This window comes from Cervus canadensis, chromosome 3 (genome assembly GCF_019320065.1).
Source record: "Cervus canadensis isolate Bull #8, Minnesota chromosome 3, ASM1932006v1, whole genome shotgun sequence".
In the NCBI taxonomy this organism is placed as follows: domain Eukaryota; kingdom Metazoa; phylum Chordata; class Mammalia; order Artiodactyla; family Cervidae; genus Cervus; species Cervus canadensis.
The window spans coordinates 8,843,048-8,864,996 of record NC_057388.1 but is presented as its reverse complement, the minus strand read 5'-3'; the positions used below and the strand labels follow the sequence as shown (position 1 = coordinate 8,864,996).

Sequence of the window (21,949 nt, the reverse complement as noted above, 5' to 3'; positions counted from 1 at the left end):
TTCCTATTAAAGAAGTTGGAAAATTTTTCATTGTTTTTCCATCTTGTGATAGGTATGAACAGGAAACCTAATGATGATAATTAAACAGTAGATTTTATGTATCAAAGAATCCTTTTATTTAAATGTAAATAAATTTAAATTTTAAATTATTTCATCTCAGCTGCAGTACTAACTACATTTATTACTTTGTTTTTAATAGGATTGAAGGAGTTTTCTCTGAATATCGTTCATTCTTGGGAAAAGAAAAAAGAAAAAAGTATTTTTCTATTGAGTACCAATCTGCTGCAGAAGATGACAATACAAGTAATTACATACTACTGAATACTTAATGATAATATTTTCACATGTGATTGATTCTAAAGTATGAATTTACTTCTTAAGACCTTGCATCCTAAACTGTATTAGAAACTCAAATGATAAGAGTAAGGAATAACTTGATTTAAAATATTTTATTCTGTAGTCTCTTTAACTTACTTAAGCAAATGATTGATTTATCCTAAATTTAAAATGGATGCTTCAGCAGAATTGTTCCAGGAATAGAATTGATCATGTTAACTGGCCAACGGATCATGATTTAAACTCTTCTAGTATTGGAACAAATGAAAACTTAGCTGAGGGGGGTAACTTTTTTTTTATTCATATTTTTATTTGCAGTTTTGCTACACAGCCCATATTATTTTGTCAGTTCTTAAATTCTCAACTCTTCACAACTATTATCAGATTACTTTTCTCCAAGATATATTTTTAAAGTACTCTTTTTAGAACATTATATTTTGGTTAAGATATTTACTCTTGTCATTATAGAACTGAAGATGAAATGAATAAAGTCATTTAGAATTTCAGTGGTTTGAAACTAGATATTATTTCTCTACTTTTGAAATAGAATTTAAGGAATACCATTCAGAAATGATAAAGATGGAAGATTGTGAAAAGAATGTGACATAAATCAGGGCATATCAGTAGACCTCACCTTGCTATGTCTCGGCTTGGTGAGGGGGACAGCATATGCCAAAGGAAATGTGGAGAATGTGGAATGACTGTCAGATGCAGCCAGCAGAATAAGTGGTTTGGCTGAACTGTCTTATTCCCACATCCCTCCCGAGGGATCATTGGATTTGAACCTCTCCTTTATCTGTTTGGGGTTGGGGATCTCTTCAGCAGTTTGGGCATTGCCTCCTATTGCCCTGGGTAACACAGGGTCGGTATATCTTTTGTTGTTTTAAAATTTTTGTTGTTTTTCCTTTGGGTTGTGTACATTATGTTAATCCTTCTGTTAACTTGCAGAATTTCTCTGAAAGAAATTGGTTGGCAAAAATTAAACTTGAGTCAGTGTACTAATAATCTATTCGTTTGTCTATTTCTTACCAGAAAAAAAAAAAAAAAAGAATGTGACATAAATCAAAATTGCAAATAAAGATATATCTCTAAACTGCATGAAGACATTCTTTACTGCTTGTTAACTATAACTATTTATATTCCTTAGATGAGTAAATTGTTATTGTCAGGGTTATTTTAAGTAATAATCTTGCATGCACACTATATCTTTTCTCTCTGGTGTAACAGAATCAGCAATTCAGTTTCCTGGAATCCAAGAAAAGCAGGCAAAAGGTATTACTTTGACATGTAAAATTGATTTTTCCTTGCTACTATAGGTCCTTCTAGATCCTATGGTAAAAGAAGAAAACAGTGAGGAAATTGACTTTATTCTTCCTTTTTTAAAGCTGAACTGCTTGGGGTAAGAAGTTACGGCCAAACTGGCACATTTAGACACGTTTTACATTACCTGTCTTAGGGCTTTTATGTGTAAATATTAAATAAGATGTCGGTGTCATTGACTAGTCTTATTAATGTAATGGTAGACAGTTTTTTCAAGGGTTGTTTCTGTTTTCACACCTGGCTTAGTATTTGCCTTCTCTTCTCAGATAAACAATGTCTGAAACATATTAGAAATTTTACTTTGCGATTTGATCTGTGAGAAGAGAGCCAACTAGATATGACCTGGATCGTACATGCTTAATAAAACAATAATCTTTTGAAATTAATAAATTAGCTTTGAAAGTTAAATCCAAAGACATTAGTTGAGTGTTTAAAAATATTTCAAATTAAGTTATTCCTTCACTGTCTTATAGATGTACTGATTGATGGGAATTATTTGTGTTTTCCTTAACCTCTAAGACAAATTTGAAAAGAACCTCCTCAATTTCTTTAGCTCTTAATACAGTATAAGAATCTCACATAAACTGTTGTGTCTTACAATTCGTCACAGAGGCCTTTAATGGATGTAGTAGTAGTGATTTGATTTTCTGTAATAGTATAATCTAGAAAGGTTTTAGTTAAAGGATTAAACTACAAAGCAACAATTAATCTGCTTTTTAAAGTAAATAATTTCTAAAGTAAAAACTCTGCAGACTAATTTTAAGAATTTATGATATTTATTATCAGAAATAAACTGGCAGAATCAGGAAGTAGGTTAAAGTTCATGTTTGTATAATCTTCAGATTGAAACTGGATTTCAAAGATGATGTTTAAAAGGAAATAAGTCTTCAGTTAGTTATCTTAATACTTTAAAAGCACTCATGTATGATAATGTTGAATAACAAGCCAGAAATCATTTTGAGGGGGATATATGTGTGTATTAAGACAAATCCCCTTAAGGATTCCTATTTGGACAGAATTTCTAGATACTGCACATGTTTGAAAGTAGTAGAATTTGTTTTAAAATCTGTGACTCAGATTTGGCATTAAATCATTTCACTTTCAAGTAAAGGAAAATTTCCAAAATTTTACTCTTTTTATAAATCATTAACTAGCCTGTGAAGGAAAATTGTTTATAGCTAGATTTTATCCTGTTCTAGCATTTGATCATGCAGTTTACATGTTTTGCAGAGGAGTGAATTCCTTGGGTGTCTCCTCCATGGAGCACATCACTCACAGCCTCCTGGGGCGCCCTTTGTCTCGGCAGCTGGTGTCCCTTGTGGCAGGACTTAGGAATGGGGCCCTTTTACTCACAGGAGGAAAGGTATGTGGTTAAAATATGCTCATTTTCATTCATTAGCAATTTTTTTTAACTTTCAAAAAAAAAGTTTAAATATTTGTATGGCTGCAGCTGGTCTTAGTTGCAGCATGCAGGGTCTTTTCGCTGTGCCAGGCAGCCTCTTGGTTGCAGCCTGTGGGATCTAGTTCCCTGGCCAGGGATCAGACCTGGGCCCCCTACATTGGGAATGCAGAGTCTTAGCCACTGGACCATCAGGGAAGTACCTGATTAGCCATTTTTAATTCCTCTCTCTTTGAGTTTTAATCATGTTATATAGGGTTGTTGACACGATAGATGGGAAGAATTTATTCATTCACTAATATTTTTGAGTGCCTGCTATTAGATATTGAGAAAACACTGTTGAATTAGGTGATGCTCTCCCTGCTCTTTTTCTATTTCAGTTGATATGATTGTATGAATATTCTTTTTTATGATGCCAGTGGGGTGTTAAATAGGGATTCCCTGGTGTAGTAAAAAATCCACTTGTCAGTGCAGGAGGCACAGGTTTGATCCCTGAGTTGGGAAGATCCCCTGGAGAAAGAAATGGCAACCTGCTCCAGTATTCTTGCCTGGAAAATCTCGTGGATAGAGGAGCCTGGCAGACTACAGTCCATGAGGTCGCAAAGGGTCAGACATGGCTTAGTGACTAAACAGCAACAAAGGGTGATAACGGGGCTGATTAATTTTGAAATGTTGAGTCGGCCATTCAACTCTGTAATAAATCCCACCTGGTAGTGGTCTGTTATTGTTTTTATACTTTGCTGAGTTCTATTTGCTGATATTCTGTTGAGGATTTTTGCATGTAAATTCACAATCAATATTAGCCTGTGGTTCTGCCTTTGGTTTTGCTCTCAGAGTAATACTGGCCTCACAGAATGAGTTGAAAAGTGTTCCCTTCTGTTCTGTTTTTTGGAAGAGATTGTATAAAATTGATGTAAATTCTTTAAAATGTTTGGTAAAATCTCCACCGAACCCATCTGTGCCTAGAGATTTCTTTATATATTTGTTATAAATTCAGAGTCTTCAATCATCTGTTTCATTTTGGCAGGTGTTTGGTAATTTGTAGTTTTTGAGGAATGTGTCTGTTTCTTCTAAGTTGTCAAATTTGTAAGCATGAAGTTGCTTGTAGCATTCTCTAACTGTGCTCTTTTAAAAATTTTTTGTAGGAGTAGTTGCTTTACTGGAGGAGGGCATGGCAGCCCACTGCAGTACTCTTGCCTGGAGAATCCCATGGACAGAGGAGCCTGGTGGGCTGCAGTCCATGGGGTCGCAGAGAGTCGGGCATGACTGAGTGACTGACAGTGTAGTTGCTTGACATGTTAGTTTCCACTGTACAGCAGAGTGAGTCAGCTAGAGGTGTACATGCGGGCCCTGTTTGTTAGACTCCCTTCCCGTTTGTGTGTGTCCCGTTTAGCTCACAGTGGAGCATTGAGGAGAGTTCCCTGAGCTATACAGTAGTGTTCTTATTCGTTATCTGCTTTATACGTCATATCAATAGTATATATATGTCAATCCCAGTCTCCTAATTCATCCCACCACCCCTCCTTTCCTCACTCGATGTCCATAGGTTTGTTCTCTACGTCTCTATTTCTGCTTTGCAGATAAGATCATCTATACCCTTTGTCTAGATCCCACATATATGCATTAATATGATATTTGTTTTTCTGACTTACTTCACTCCATGACAGTTTCCAAGTCCATTCACATCTCTACAAATGACCCAGTTTCATTCCTTTTTACGGCTGAGTAATATTCCTCTGTGAGTGTGTGTGTGTGTGTGCACACGCACGCACGCATACACATGCGCCACATCTTTTTTTTACCACCTAAAGCATTTTGTGTTGGGGTATAGCGGAATATTGTGAGAGTTTCAGGTGAACTGTGAAGGGACTCAGCCATACGTATAGATGTGTCCATTCTCCCCCAACTCCCTTCCCGTCTAGGCTGCCACATAACATCGAGCAGAGTTCCTTGTGCTGTCCAGTAGTGTTTGGTTGATCATCCATTTTAAATATAGCTGTGTGTACATGACCTTCCCAAAGTCCTTAACTGTCCCCTCCCCCTGGCAACCATGAGTTCATTTGCTAAGTCTGTGAGTTTCTTTCCGTTTTGTAAGTAAGTTCATTTGTATCATTTCTTTTTAGGTTCCATATATTAGGGATGTCATATGATACTTTTCCTTCTCGGTCTGACTGACTTCACTCTGTATGACAGTCTCCAGGTCCATTCACATCTCTACAGATGACCCGACTTTGTTTATTTTTATGGCTGAGTAATACTCCATTGTGTGTGTGTGTATATATATGCCACATCGTCTTTACCAGTTCCTGTGATGGTCATGTCTTAGCTTGCTTCCTTGTCCTGGCTGTTGTAAATGGTGCTGCAGTGAATATTGGGCTGCATGTGTCTTTTTGAATTATGTTTTCCTCTGGGTATGCCCACTAATGGATTGCTGGGTCATATGGTAGCTCTGTTTTTAGTTTTTTTCAGGAACCTCCATACTGTTCTCCACAGTGGGTGTACCAGTTTATATTCCCAACAGCAGCACTTCTTACTGTGCTTTTCGTAGATGGGAAATCTGTTATGTCCTGTTTCCTGATATTGGTAATTTGTATCTTCTCTTGTTTTAATCTTTGTCAGTCTTACTAGAGGTTCCCTGCTCTTTGAAGGGGCTTACAGTTTTCTCCTCTACCAACGCAGTACTTTTTCCAGGGCTGGAGTGTGATTTTTGTGAGTCTTGTGTGTTTTTTTTTTTTTTCCAATTCAAAATCATAAGGCTTTTTTACTTCTATTCACTTTTAGCTCCAGTATAATAACTTTTTTCCTCTTACTACCCCAGTTGGCTTTCTTTTGATTTCTTACTTGAAATAGAGCAACTACTCCAGTAATCCCAAGTTTCTACTTTAGTAAACTAGAAACAGAAGAGCAAATTAAATCCAATGTAAGCAGAAGAAATAATATGAATTAGAGCAGAAACCATTGAAGTGAAAACAGGAAATCAGTAGAGAAAATCAGTGACACCAAAGGCTTTTTTTTTTTAAAAGGTCAGTAAAAATTGATAAACCCTTAGGCAGGCTAAGAAAAAAAAAAAAAGATACAAATCACTAGTATAAGAAATGAAAAAGAGGGCAGATCCCACAGACATTAAAAGGATAATAAAGCTCTGTGTTGACCTGGTGGGGTATAATGGGCAGGGGGTGGGGGCACGGCTCAAGAGGGAGAACAAACGTATACTTAAGCTGATGCATCCTGCAGGCAGAAACCAACACAGCATGGTAAAGCAGTTATCCTCCAATTAAAACAAATTTTAAAAGTGGATAATAAAGTAGTAAGAGTAATAAACAGCTTGTGCCCCTAAAAATTTTTAGCTCTATGCCTAAAAATTAGATAACCTAGTTAAATAAACCAATTCCTTGAAAGACACAGGTGCCAAAACTCACACAAGAAGAATAATGACAATACAAAATGGCTTACATCTATTAAAGAAATTGAGTCTGTAATTAATATCATTCCAAAACAGAAAGCACACACCCAGATGGGCGCACTGGGTACATTCTACCAAACTCTCAAGGAAGAAATTATCCCGGTTGTCTACAGTCTCTTCCAGTGGGTGGAAGCAGAGGAAAATCTTCTAGTTTATTCTGTGAGGCCAGCATTACGTAATACCAAAACAAGACAGGCATCAAAAGAAAACTACTGACTAAGATCTATCAGGAATACAGGTGTAGAAATCCCTAATAAAATATTAGCAAATGTGATCAACTAATGTATAAAAAGAATTCAATTCAATTCAGTTGCTCAGTCGTGTCCCACTCTCTGCGACCACATGAACTGCAGTCCCCTTCTCCTGCCCTCAGTCTTTGCCAGCATCAGGGTCTTTTCCAGTGAGTCAGCTTTTTGCATCAGGTGGCCAAAGTTTTGGAGTTTCAGCTTCAGCACCAGTCCTTCCAATGAACACCCAGGACTGATCTCCTTTAGGATGGACTGGTTGGATCTCCTTGCAGTCCAAGGACTCTCAAGAGTCTTCTCCAACACCACAGTTCAACACAATCAAGTAGGGTTTATTCCAGATATGCAAGGCTGCTACAATATAGCAGTTACTCAAAATGTTCTCTGAATTACCTATGTCAAATTTCAAAATATATCATCATGGTAGAATATTATTTTAAAAAACAATGTCCTATTTACTCAGAAATCAGACCTCCACCATCTGACTTGGGGGTAGCATGGTTAATGAGACTAGTGGAAGAACTGAATTTGAGTCCCACTTCTCTTATGTACTTACTGGCTGTGACTTAAGGCAGTTTTTCAGTTTCTAACCTTGTCTTTTAGGATTAATCTCACTTAAGAGAAATAATATATATGAAAGGGCTTTGTAAACTAAAAAGTGCTAAAATGTGAATTACTTTGAGTGAGAGAAAAGGCCTTCTGACTAAACCAAAAGTATGACAGGTGGGACATACAGCCCAGTACCCCTAATTTCTTTATTCTTTAGGGTCCACTGAATTTAAAAATAAATGCAATTCTGTAAACTATAATGATGGTAGTATTGTTGAATGCCTGCTAAATTTCAGACTTTACACAATAAGGTTGGCTGTTTTTCCTGTTCACAGTAAATAAAAAGCAAAATATTAGAACTGGTGCAGGGCTGTTAAAAGCCAGGCAGGGACTTCTCTGGTTGTCCAGTGGATAAGACTGCACTTTATCGCAGGAGGGCTGAGATTTGATCCCTGGTCAGGGGACTAGATCCCACATGCCACAACTAAGGCCTGGTTCAGCCTAAATAAATTTAAAAAATATATATGTTAAATAAAAAGCTCGTCAAAGCAACAATGGTAAGAAATTGTAGTAGACTGAGGGAGGAAGCCTCTATTAAAAGAATTATAGAAACCTAACAGAAGCAGAAGATATTAAGAAGAGGTGGCAAGAATACACAGAAGAACTGTGCAAAAAAGATCTTCATGACCCAGATAATCACAATGGTGTGATCACTCACCTAGAGCCAGACATCCTGGAGTGTGAAGTCAAGTGGGCCTTAGAAAGCATCACTACGAACAAAGCTAGTGGAGGTGATGGAATTCCAGTTGAGCTACTTCAAATCCTGAAAGATGATGCTGTGAAAGTGCTGCACTCACTATGCCAGCAAATTTGGAAAACTCAGCAATGGCCACAGGACTGGAAAAGGTCAGTTTTCCTTCCAATCCCTAAGAAAGGCAATCCCAAAGAATGCTCAAACTACCGCACAATTGCACTCATCTCACACGCTAGTAAGGTAATGCTCAAAATTCTCCAAGCCAGGCTTCAACAGGACGTGAACCATGAACTTCCAGATGTTCAAGGTGGTTTTAGAAAAGGCAGAGGAACCAGAGATCAAATTGCCAACATCCGCTGGATCATCGAAAAAGCAAGAGAGTTCCAGAAAAACATCTATTTCTGCTTTATTGACTACGCTAAAGCCTTTGACTGTGTGGATCACAATAAACTGTGGAAAATTATGAAGGAGATGGGAATACCAGACCACCTGACCTGCCTCTTGAGAAATCTGTATGCAGGCCAGGAATCAACAGTTAGAACTGGACATGGAGCAGCAGACTGGTTCCAAATAGGAAAAGGAGTACGTCAAGGCTGTATATTGTCACCCTGCTTCTTTAACTGATATGCAGAAATGCTGGGCTGGAAGAAGCACAAGCTGGAATCAAGATTGCCGGGAGAAGTATCAATAACCTCAGATATGCAGATGACACCACCCTTATGGCAGAAAGTGAGAAGAACTAAAAAGCCTCTCGAAAGTGAAAGAGGAGAGTGAAAAAGTTGGCTTAAAGCTCAACATTCAGAAAACTAAGATCATGGTATCTGGTCCCATCACCTCATGGGAAATAGATGGGGAGACAGTGGAAACAGTGAGAGACTTTATTTTTTTGGACTCCAAAATCACTGCAAATGGTGACTGCAGCCATGAAATTAAAAGACGCTTATTCCTTGGAAGGAAAGTTATGACCAACCTAGATAGCATATTAAAAAGCAGAGACATTACATTGCCAGCAAATGTCCGTCTGGCAAAGGCTATGGTTTTTCCTGTGGTCATGTATGGGTGTGAGAACTGGACTGTGAAGAAAGCTGAACGCTGAAGAATTGATGCTTTTGAACTGTGGTGTTGGAGAAGACTCTTGAGAGTCCCTTGGACTGCAAGGAGATCCAGCCAGTCCATCCTGAAGGAGATAAGTCCTGGGTGTTCATTGGAAGGACTGATGCTGAAGCTGAAACCAATACTTTGGCCACCTCATGCGAAGAGTTGACTCATTGGAAAAGACCCTGATGCTGGGAGGGATTGGGGGCAGGAGGAGAAGGGGACAACAGAGGATGAGATGGCTGGATGGCATCACCGACTCTATGGGCATGAGTCTGAGTAAACTCCGGGAGTTGGTGATGGACAGGGAAACCTGGTGTGCTGCGGTTCATGGGTCACAAAGAGTCGGACACGATTGAGTGACTGAACTGAAGTCTTCTAGGGGGCACTTACAGCAGTGTTTAGCAAAATTTAAATGTGTATACCCTTTGATGTAGTATTAACTTGTAGAAATTTATTCTAAAGGTATAATCTGACAAATAAACATATCTGCATGGATATTTATTTTAGCTTTACTTCTCATGGTTAAAAATTGGGAGTAACATAAATATACATCAGGAAGGGTTTTGATAAGCACATCATGGTCCAGTACATCCTCAGAGTGGTATTGTACTAGAGAGCTGATGAACCTCTATGTCTGTTGATAAAGAGGACAGTGATTTATTGTAAACCCTCAGGAGTACTCTAATCCCAGCTTAGTAAATTTGCATAAAATGTGTATGGAGTGTCTGGAAGGAAGATATGGCAAAACAGTGGACAGTAATTTTGGGAGGAGGGGTGATTACGGATTTTTTTTTAAGCTTTTGTCTCTAGTAAGTATTTATAGTTATCTTGTATTTTTTAAATGTTATTTTTAAATTAGGGATGTGGATTTTCTTCTTTTTCCCCAGGCTTATTGAGATTTAGTTGTTATATAGCATTGTGTAGTATATACTTGATTGATGAGGCTGAATCTTGGTGGTTACCACAGTGACAAGGGCTATTGCTGGGACTGAATACATTGAGAGTTCTTATGACACAATTATTTTCTAGGGAAGTGGAAAATCAACTTTAGCAAAGGCAATCGGTAAAGAAGCATTTGATATATTGGATGCCCATGTGGAAATAATTGACTGTAAAGCTTTACGAGGTATGAATATGGTAATATTCTACATAAATGTCTTTTTTGGTAGAAAGAAATGTTTATATTTAATGCTGCTAAGTAATAAATACAAATAGCTAATTTTTATTTAATTTTTCTGTTTGTCATTTGGTCATTGAAATTACTTAGAAATTTTAGATCTTTGGCATTCTAATGTTTTTAATAAAAATTTTAAAACTCCCCATATTTGCTGGAGGCTTTTTTTTTCCCTAGCCAAAACTCTTTGTAGACAATACTCCTAAAAAATGCCAATTTGCACAACTCTGAGAAAATTAGTATTTAGAATATACTCTAATTGAGATAGGTTACTTCTGAATTGCTTTGGGGAACTCGTGGGGTGACTGCTTCGGTGGAGGGAAAGTGGGTGGCTGTAGACAGCAGAGAGGAAATTTACAACCTGCCACACACAGCTGACTCTTGAACAGTGAGTGCCTTAGGGGTACCAACCCTCCATGAAGCCAAAAATCTTTGTATAACTTAAAGTCAGCCCTCTGAACACGTGGTTCTGCTGTATCCACGAATTCAACCAACCTTGGACCGTATAGTATTGTAGTATTTCCTACTGGAAAAAATCCACGTATATATAAGTACACTTGCACAGTTCAAACCTATGTTGTTCAAGGGTCAACTGTATGCTTATACTTCTGAAAGTCTGTAACATATTATTATCCAATAGTTTAAGAATCAGAAAAATTTAATGAGTAGTTAATTTTTTCTCCCCTTGCTACCTCTCCTACTCACAACTAGTCATTATATTGTGTTTATTAATCTAGCATATAGTAAGAAACTAAGAAATAGCCTTTTTTTTTTTTAATAGTTTTTTGATGTGGACCATTTTTAAAGTCTTTATTGAATTTGTCAGAATATTGTTTCTGGTTTATGTTTTGGTTTTCCGGCCACAAGGCATATGGGATCCTAGCTCCCTGGCCAGGGAATGAACCTGCACCCCTTGCATTGGAAGGTGAAGTCTTAACCACTGGACTGCCAGTCCCAAGATATAGCCTTTGAAAACCGATTACTTCATATTCTATAAAGCTGGTTTTTAGAGACCTTGTCCTTCTCTTAGAGTCTTGCTTGCAGCCTCATGTGAAAATTTTAAGATTGAAGTAACAGGAACTCTTGACCTTTCTTGTGAATTGGTATGTTCTCTATTCTTTGAAAATGAAAAGTTTGTAATTCACCATGAAGATGGAAGTCAAATTAGTAATTTAAATATAGCAATTCTAGGATCTTGAGGCAGCTATATTTGTGTTTGCTTTTATCTGATTCTTGACCCCTTACTTTCATTTATGTTTTCCCACATCCTGTTTTTATTTTACTGTTTTGTTATAAATAGGGATCTGAAATTCTCCATGGAATGAACAAACGCATATGTATAGAAATTATAGTAGCATAGTCTTTCAGTTTTATAAAATTCAGTACTTTACTGAGTCCTTTGAAGCTGTATTAATTAAACTGTGTTAATGACTAATAATTTTAGTGATTGGTATATTAACAAAATACTGTATGGATTAAATTTGCATAGTCAAATCAATATTGAGCTTTTCTAATGCTTTCAAGGGCAGCCTGAACTCTCTCAGCCTTCAAATAACATTAAAACCACTTTGTATCTCCTGTGTTAAGGAAAAAGGCTTGAAAACATACAGAAGACCCTAGCAGCAGCTTTCTCAGAGGCGCTGTGGCGGCAGCCCTCTGTTGTTCTGTTGGACGATCTGGACCTCGTCGTTGGCCGCTCTGCCCTCCCGGAACACGAGCATGGTCTGGAGGCCGTTCAGAGCCAGCGGCTCGCCCACGGTAATGCACACGTCCTGCTGGCTGCAGGCCTTTTCCTTTATCAGTCAGCATTTTTAGTGTTAGCAGTAAATCTGTGCTCTTCAGAGAACAGAATATGTGCTATGTAATGTGTTGCTTTTGAGGCCTCTGGGAACATTGTATAATTGTGTAGTTATCTTGTATTGGCAAGATCCATAGAGCAGTGTGAACATTCTCCAACCTCATCATTAGTCTTTGGGGCCATATTCTCCTCTGCAGTGGGTTTCCATTTCCTCCTCCAGGGGATCTTCCCGACCCAGGGATTGAATGCAGGTCTCCCATGTTGCAGGCAGATTCCTTACCATCTAAGCCGTCAGGGAAGTTCTCCCTTCTCCACTTATTAGAAATTGCTGAACTGTACAGCTTTACTCTTGTTTTGCTCATTTGACAAATACTTCTCTATCGCTCATGCACAGTCTCTAGTCTCAGAGTCTTGGAGAGGAGATAAAAGTAAACAGAGTTAGTACGGAAGACTCACAGTGATAGCCGCCGTGTGTGGACTGCGAGGGGTTGCTTTGTATTCCCCATGCAGACACTCTCCTGGTTTTCCAGTTGAGTAAATGGAAACTCAAGGTCAGGGAATTTGACCAGGAAGACACAACTAGGAGGTGGGTAGGATGTGTTCTGCTGGAAGTGTGTCCAGGGCGCAGTAGGAGCACATAGACTAAACTGGAGGTGGTTGGGTAAGAAGTTGTCAGGGGAGGTTTCTGAGAGGAGTTCGTAACTGAGGTGAGTTTTGATGGAGGAGTAGAAATTGGCGCGGAGCGGCCAAAGGTCCAAGCAATTCCAGTGGAGCTTAGGGTTCTAGGAGAGGATGGGATCAGGAGTTGGAGGATTTGACAGTGTTCTTCTGCATCAGGATTCTTATGAGATGAATCCAGAATGCAACCATAACTGCTGGATCACCAAAATAGTGTTAATTTCACATTTGGAATCTCGTAGTGTCTGAAAGACTTGCTAGTCTCATGTTTAAGGGAATGCTGCAGATTCCTAGGTCAGGATCAGATGTACGTTTTTAAGGCCTGTTTCGGTTCTTACCTCATACCAGTCAAACCTTTCTTGAGCCAGGTTGTCCAGAAAGCCGTAGGTATATAAGCTGTATTTTGCTTGCTCAATAGAACACAACATGAAAGTTTTTCATCCTTCTATAATACTTATTTCAGAGACTCCTTTTCTTTTTTTTTTTTTTCCATTTATTTTTATTAGTTGGAGGCTAATTACTTTACAATATTGTAGTGGTTTTTGTCATACATTGACATGAATCAGCCATGGATTTACATGTATTCCCCATCCCGATCCCCCCTCCCACCTCCCTCTCTACCCGATCCCTCTGGGTCTTCCCAGTGCACCAGGCCCGAGCACTTGTCTCATGCATCCAGCCTGGGCTGGTGATCTGTTTCACCCTTGATAATATACATGTTTCGATGCTGTTCTCTTGAAACATCCCACCCTCGCCTTCTCCCACAGAGTCCAAAAGTCTCTTCTGTACATCTGTGCAGAGACTCCTTTTCATTTATCTATTAAGATCCAGAAGTTTACCTAGTAAGAACCAACCTCACTAGGCATGGTTCTGAGTACACGGCATCTACATTGCTTCCCTTGCCTCTGTTAGAGTAACTGGAACCTGGCTAGTACTAGGTCCTCAGTCTAGATGAACTGCAGAATGAGTGGAAGATTTAATTTTTGAAAGGTAAAGAGGGGCCATACCTTTCATACTCTACTTTAAAGCTCGACTTTAGGTTATTATTATTATTATTTTTTTTTAAGTTGAATTTGTTCTGATTTTCACTCAAAAAACCACTACAATATCGTAAAGTAATTAGGTTATTATTTTTAATTAGTGTATGATTTTAAAATTTCACTTTTATATAATAAGCTTTTACACTGTGTTGCTCAATTCCAGCTTTGAACGATGTGGTGAAAGAATTTATTTCCATGGGAAGTTTGGTTGCGCTGATTGCTACAAGCCAGTCTCAACATTCTCTGCATCCCTTACTTGTTTCTGCTCAAGGAGTTCACGTATTCCAGTGCGTCCAGCACATTCAACCACCTGACCAGGTAACTTACTACTTGTGAGGACTGTTGAAATGTGTCCCCTTCTATATAAATTATTTATCCATTTTATTAATGATGTATAACTTTAATTTAAATGTAATGCTTATGTTAGTGATCCTAAGAAGACTTAAAATCAACCTTCAGTGCGTGTTTTACTTAGATACAAAATTCTCATCTGTAACCATCTGAAATATTACCAGGTACTTTCCAAGGAAATATCTTTTTTGAAAAGAACATTTCTTCTGTTTTTCTTATTAAAGTTTTTTTTTTTTTACTACATTTAAAAAGAAACAAAAAACCCTGAAAATTCTGAACTGCTTCATTCCATATCAGTAAAATCTGTAAATACACTAAGGAAATTAGAATTCTTTTTAGATTTAGTGAGATACAGTTGACAAGAACAATTATATATATTTAAAGTGTACCACAGTGATTTGATACACATATACATTGTGGAATATTTACCACAGTCAAGTTCCTTAACACATCCATTACCTCATATATTTACCTTTAAGAGTTTCTCCTTTTAAAAATGTGACTAGCTAAAACATTTTTTTTTTTACCAGCACTAATATTCTGTGCCCGCTGTGATTCTGACATCCGTTTCCAGGATGTGGGGTTTCTTCCCCTCACCACCAAGCGATTCTTGTAGACCAGCCGGGTGTCCCACATCAGCCTGACTCTGACGCTGCCCAGAGCGCATCAGATTCCCCGGGTTGAGGGCTCAGCCCCACAAGATGCCCTCCACATCAGATGCCAGTGTTACCCCGTGCTCCGGAATGGTTTTCCGTCAGAGGTTCCCTTGACTCCCTCTTTGGGTTCCGTTAATTTTCGATAGCAAGTCACAGAACTTGGAAAACTAGTTCACTCAGTGGATTACCAGCTTGTTACAAAGAGTATGAACAGATACAGATCAGCAGTCAGGTGGAAAGGCACACAGGATGAGGTCGGGCACAAAAGAGCATCTGTCCTTGCGGAGTTTGGGACTTGGTCCGGGTCTCCAGCCTGAGAGCGAGTGCGCTCCTTGCCCAGTCGTGTCCGACTTGTTGCGAGCCCATGGACGGCAGCCCGCCAGGCTCCTCTGTCTGTGGGATTCTCCAGGCGAGAATACTGGAGTGGGTTGCCAGTCCTTCTCCTGAGGATCTTCCCGACTCAGGGACCGATCCCAGGTCTCCTGCGCTGCAGGTGGACTCTTTACTGTCTGAGCCGCCGGGGAAGCCCTCCTCCCACCTGGGAGCTCTGCAGACCCTGTCCTTTTGGGGTTTTGTGGGAACTCTGTTACGTAGGCACTGTTAATTAAATCATTGGCCATTGGCACTGACTCAGCCTCCAGTCCCTCTCCCTCCTGGGAAATCAGGGGTTGGGGCTGAAAGCTTCAGTTCTCTAGCCTAGGCAGGTTACTGTGGCAACCAACCCCTGTACTTAGGTGCTCCCAAAAGTCACCTCATTAACATAAACTCAGATGTGGCTGAAAGGGGTTTGTTAGGAATGTCAAGACGCGTTTATCACTCTTATCATTTAGGACATTTTACAGGCTTTAGGAACTCTGTGCCAGGAGCATGACAAAGACCAAATGTACATAAGCACACACAACCCATCATCTCCTCTGGGGCTTACAGTCCTGATGGTTTTAGTGGCAGCGCGCTCCAAGAATGTTCCCAGACAGGCAGCCATATTTTAACTTTCCATTTAAAATTCTTACCTAGCATCCACGCTAAGTACTCAGACCCTATGCTGATTAACTGTTATTGTAGTTAGGGTGTCTGGGGTGGTCAGGTACACACTGCTGTATTCAAAACGGATAACCAACAAGGACCGACTGTAGCACAGGGAACCCTGCTCGATGTTATGTGGCAGCCTGGGTGGGAGGGGAGTTTGGGGGAGGATGGACCCATGTGTATGTATGGCTGAGTCCCTTCACTGCTCACTTGAAACTATTACAACATTGTCTTGTTAATCAGCTATACCCCAATACAAGATAAAAAGTTTACTTAAAAAAAAAACCCATCACATTGTACACTTTAAATATCTTATAATTTTATTTGTCAATTATATCTCAAAGCTGAAGGAAAAGAAAAGGATAAAAATATACTTGTTATTAAGCATAACAGAACATAGTGATATCGACCACTAAATGTTTTTAGAATTATGTTTTATGGGAATAACAACAACAAAATACTCTTAAAGGAGCCAAAATAAAAATCTTTTTACTGGAGAAAGAGCAGTCATTTATCAATGTAATTCTTTTTACAGCTTTATTAAGGTATAAAAAAATTGAAGACAACAAACTCACTATTTAAAGTGTACAATTTGGGAGTTTCCCGATGGAATACTGGTTAGGATTCAGCTCTTTCACTGCTGTGGCCCAGGTTCAGTTACTGGTTGGGAAACTGAGATCCTGCAAGCCACACGTTGCAACCAAAAAATAAAATAAAAAATTACAGTGTGCATTTGATGAGTTTTAACCTGTGTATGTACCGTGAAACCATCACCACAGTTAAGGCAGCAAACGGTTCCCTCCCTCCCCAGTGTATCCTTGGTGGCCTTTTGCAGTCACCACCCCCCAGTCTATCTGCAGGCAAACACAGGCTGCTTCTGTCCCTGCAGATTATGGCAACTGGGTTTTCCCCAAAATACACGTACAAAAGTTTGCACTCAAGTAAAATTATAAATTTGAATTTTGTGTTTTTTTTCTTAGCATCAAAGATGTGAAATTCTGCATACTATATTAAAAAATAAACTGAACTGTGACATGAAGAGGTTCACCGGTCTTGATCTGCAGCGTATAGCTAAAGAAACCGAAGGCTTTGTGGCCAGAGATTTTACCATGCTTGTGGATCGAGCCATACATTCTCGTCTCTCTCAGCAGAATGTGTACAGCAGGGAAGGTACGTTTTATTGCTGAAACCAAAATTTCGTTCTTTCCTTCCGTTGTGGAGAAATGTAGTAAGGTAAGAATTAAATATAGTCCATGTTAGCATTCAATTAAGCAGGTATTTGAGTAGAAAATGGGCATTTCCAGCTAAATTAATGACATTTTTTTAACCGAGTTAAGATTGGCTAAGTGAAATCAGATGGGGAAAGACAAATACCACATGATTCTATTCATGTGGAACATAAAAAACAAAATAAATGAACAGACCAAACCAAACATAAATACGTAGACATGAAGAAGAGAGTGGTGGTTGCTAGAGGGGAGGGCAAGCTGGGTGAGTGAGAATTCATATGTAGATGAGGCTACCAACAGAAGTTGTGTTTATTTTTAAACAGAATTAGTTTTGACAACACTGGACTTCCAAAAGGCTCTCCGAGGATTTATTCCTGTGTCTCTGCGAGATGTCAACCTACATAAACCTAGGGACCTGGGCTGGGATAGGATCGGTGGGCTACATGAAGTGCGGCAGACACTAGTGGATACTATCCAGTTACCAGCCAAGGTACTTAAAAAATTGAGTACTCCCTGCTTCCTGTAAAACCCCTGAATCATTGGCTCTGGCTGTATGTGTTGGCTTGCCCAGTCTCAGTTTGACCCAACAAGAATTGATTGTTACCAAATAAATGTCCAGTCCTATTTGGGGCACTTGAACAGATTTTAAGTATTTGATATAGTCCTTGCCCATAAAGCTGGGGTGATATTTACAGTAAATAACTTATTTTTATTTTTGCCTGCACTGGGTCTTCATTGCTTTGTGGGGTTTCCTCTAGTGGTGAGCAGGGCCTGCTGCTCCTTGGAGTGCCCGAGCTTCTCATTGCAGTGGCGTCTCCCTTTGTGGAGTGCAGGCCCTGTAGGGCACGCGGGCTTCAGTAGATGTGGCACATGGGCTTAGCTGCTCCAAGGCATGTAGAGTCTTCCTGGACCAGGGATCGAACCCATGTCCTCTGTATTGGCTGGCGGAGTCTCATCCACTGTGCCACCAGGGAAGTCCTGTAGTAAAAATACAGTTTGATGTCAATTTCAGAGTTCTTGGATTTTTCTTGAATAATACACATTTCACTGAAGCTTATGAGCCATCAGTTGGGATTGAGCAGAAACAGATAGAAATCAACTAGAAGGTGGGAGAGTCAGTGAGGTCCACAGAACTCAGGATCAAGCCAGACTTGGATGACAGTCTGGAAAGGCAGAGTTAGCAGGCAGCACCGACCAGGCTGACTGTTCTTTAGATCAGCAGTAGAATCTAGAAGGTGGTGTGTTTGGATGAGAAACCTGAGAGAGAAGGATCTTTGCATGAGATCAGGGACCCGACTGAAGATAAAGAAATGGGTCAGGCCCTCAGTTACGGGTAAGTCCTGGGAACTGGCTGGTGGGGACTGGGACGTACTGAGTGCCGCCCACAACCGGGGGTTAAAGCCTGTGTGGAAGGACATGGGCGTGGGACGTGGCCTGCAGGGTCATGACCCGAAGGCTGGGTCTGGGCATCAGCATCAGTGTCCAGGTGTGTGAGGCCATCCACGTAAATGCTGACTTTGGGACCTCATTCAGATTAGAGTGGAGGTCAAGGTGAGGTTGGGATTTTGTCAACAGTGGGACTAAATAGACATACCCAACAGAGGAGACCCAGTGCCCCAGTGGCTCAGGAGTAAAAAATCCACCTGCAGGAGACATGGGTTCAGTCCCTGGGTCAGGAGGAGCCCCTGGAGAAGACTGGCAGCCCACTGCAGTGGTCTTGCCCGGAGACTCCCGTGGACAGAGGAGCCTGGCGGGCTCCAGTCCCCGGGGCAGCGCAGAGTTGAACACGGCTGAGTACAAGCTGCCAGGGGAGACCGGTGGCTGCTGACAGAGCCAGAGGGTTTTCTGGCTGTTCAAAAAGTTTTCTTGCAGAGAAGCTGGTGGTTTAGAGGGTGAAATAGAGCAGTCACATTACTTGTTCAGCATGGAATGTCCTGGGAGATTTTATTATTATCATTACACATGTTTCTTTATTATTTTCTTTCCTTGATTAGGGTATATTTGAATAGATGTAGCAGTCACAGCTTGCCCCATGAGCCATACGAGTGGAGGGCAGTATACTTATTTTTATTTTCTTAATGTTTGGGGGGATAAAACAGGAAAAGTGGAAAGAAGTTCAGATCCATTTAGATGCATTTTATGTGGAATGTATTCCATGGTCCAGTGGGAAAAATCTGTGATAGTTCCTTTGAGTTCATTTATTATTTTACGTAGGAATTTTTTTTCTGTCATTGCACTGTTACAGAGATGGCAGTTGTTACCGTCCAAGGACTTTTTTCTGTACACTGATCTCTGGCTGCTCAGTCATTTGTTTCAGAGCTGAGCTCTTTGTCATATTTTTGTATTTTTCAGTACCCGGAACTATTTGCCAACTTGCCCATACGACAGAGGACGGGGGTGCTGCTGTATGGTCCCCCTGGGACAGGAAAGACCCTACTAGCCGGAGTAATTGCACGGGAAAGTGGAATGAACTTTATTAGTGTCAAGGTATGTTTGGCTTTTTTATTTTTTCTTTTTTTTAATTGAGGCAAAACTTAGATAGTTATTTTAAAGTGTACATTTCAGTGGTATTTAATGCATTCTCGGTACTGTGTAGCCACCACCTCTCTAGTTGCAAAACCTTCTCATCACATTCGCAATCCTCTGGCAATCACCAGTCTGCTTTCTGTCTCTCTGGATTTGCCTGTTCTAGATATTTCATAGAAAAGGAATCATGCCGTGTGTCACCTTTTGTGTCTGACTTCTTTCACTTACCATGATGTTTTCAGGATTCGTCCAAGTTGTAACGTGCCTCAGGACTTCAGGACTGTTTATGGCGGGATGATGTTCAGTCTTTTTTAAGTTGGTGTGGATATGCCATGGTCTGGTGAACATCTGGATTGTGCTCACTTCTTAGCTGTTATGAATAATGCCACTGTAAACATGTGTGTGTAAATTTTTGTGTGGACATATGCTTTCAGTTCTCTGGAATACACATATGCCTCAGAGTATAATTATATATATAATCACTCATACGGTAATTCTGCGTGTAACTTTTTGAGGAACCACCAAACTTTTTTCATAGTGACTATACCGTTTTACATGTATAGCAGCGTGAGAATGAGTATACCTATTTTTCCATATCCTCGCCAACCCCATTTGTTTCTTGATAGTGGGTTAGTCTCATATTTGGAAAACTATTAATAGTAGAAGCAGTGATCAGTCTGTTAAGCTGTGTGGGAAAATGAATAATGAGGCATCTCTCTTTTGTAGGGCTTATTATTATGTTTTTGCTTAAGGCGGCAATAGAATTATGTGTAAGTGTTCAGATAAAAGAGCAAACTTGAAGGGGGAAGCAGAGCTAGAAGACTAGGGCCTGGAGACCACTCTCAGGCAGAAGGTGCAGTTTTATGTTTCTGTTGCTTGTTGTCTGTATCTCACCCTTGCTCCATCACACCAAGTCTTAAGTTTTCTCAGATGCAGGATGAGTGTGGTACAAAAAGGGCATGCTAGCAGATCACCAGGCAGTCACCAGGTGGCGCTGGTGGTAAAGACTGCCTGCCAACACGTGCGAAATCGGGTTTGATCCCTGGGTCTGGAAGATCCCTTGGAGTAGGAAATGGCACCCCACTCCAGTATTCTTCCCTGGAAAATTCCATGGGCAGTGGAACCTGGCAGGCTACAGTCCGTGGGGCTGCAAAGAGTCAGACCTCACTGGCACGCAGTGGATCGTTTTGAGTAATGCTTCTCACTCCACCACTGGTGTGTCATTATGGTCTGGGATGTGATGTCTTATTTGTACAGTTTCAGTGCCCCAGCCATATGTATTTGCCAAAGAGCAATTACTTTTCAAGGCAAAGGAATCATAAGCAAATTTTCCCCCACCGCCTGGAAGTAGGATGTTTCTGTGAAACATTTCCGTAAACCAGGATGGTATAAAGCAAACTAACAGCCAGACACATCCTGCTAGTGGATGAAGAGAGTAAACTGAGGTAGAGCCCCGCTGCTCCCAGACGCGGTCCCAGCTGTGACAGCTCGGTTCTGAGTGGAGGACGGGAAGGCTTGGGAGGAGGCCTGGCGGCGCCAGCCCCGCTGCTGGGCGTGTGCTGCCTCGGTGATGGCTCGCAGCAAACAGACACAGTGCTGTCTTCACTTCTGCTCCATTTCATAAATGTGAGGTGTTTCTTTGGATTTCTTGTCAGTGAAAACAGTTACTGAATAGGTCTTTCATGAATGCAAAGTAGTGTAAAATGAACTTCAAAAAGAAAGGGGAGGAAAAAAGAGGGAAACCTATATTGTAATCTTATTCAAAATTGATTGAAAGCCAGTTTAGTAATTTGCAGTTGTGTTACATCTACCCTCTTTATCACGTCAGTTTTTGTGAGCTGGTTACCTGAGTATCCTGGCATTGATGGAGAGCAATGATCACATTCTTTCTTCTTCACTTGTCACTAGAATGTAGCTGTATTGTGTGTTTTTTTAACATATTTTCAAGATTAACACTTGCAAATATTTTTGTACTTTGGGTTGTTCCATTAAGGGGAACGTCTTATCTCTCCCCTTCAGTAAGTCTTCAGAGCACAGTTGGGATGGGTCTCGGTAGAGAGTGAGGCTGTCGTCAGGGTGGGTCCTAGGAGGTGTGCATCAGAAGCAGGCCTGTCACTGACGCCAACATGTTGCCTTAGTTATTTCTTATTTCATCCTCTATAGTTCTCTATGTTGAGAAAATACAATTAAATACCAGTATATTAAAAGATATCAAATGATGGCTGAATATTAGAAATTCTTTATTTCGGTCACATATCCTGATCATATTTGGTCTTTTTATGGTAATGATTTGTCATTGGAGACAAC

General features: G+C 40.1%; 1 protein-coding gene across 1 annotated transcript in view; it reads left to right on the top strand.

The window, feature by feature from the left end:
* PEX1 (peroxisomal biogenesis factor 1) overlaps positions 1–21,949 on the top strand; it is a 72,146-nt gene that overhangs the window by 28,976 nt on the left and 21,221 nt on the right. Inside the window, exons 8-16 of the mRNA XM_043462583.1 lie at positions 200–303; positions 1,653–1,735; positions 2,887–3,019; positions 10,194–10,290; positions 11,926–12,096; positions 14,018–14,172; positions 16,868–17,057; positions 17,440–17,606; positions 19,469–19,603. Coding sequence (XP_043318518.1) covers positions 200–303; positions 1,653–1,735; positions 2,887–3,019; positions 10,194–10,290; positions 11,926–12,096; positions 14,018–14,172; positions 16,868–17,057; positions 17,440–17,606; positions 19,469–19,603 — 1,235 coding nt within the window. The remainder of the gene's footprint in view (positions 1–199; positions 304–1,652; positions 1,736–2,886; positions 3,020–10,193; positions 10,291–11,925; positions 12,097–14,017; positions 14,173–16,867; positions 17,058–17,439; positions 17,607–19,468; positions 19,604–21,949) is intronic.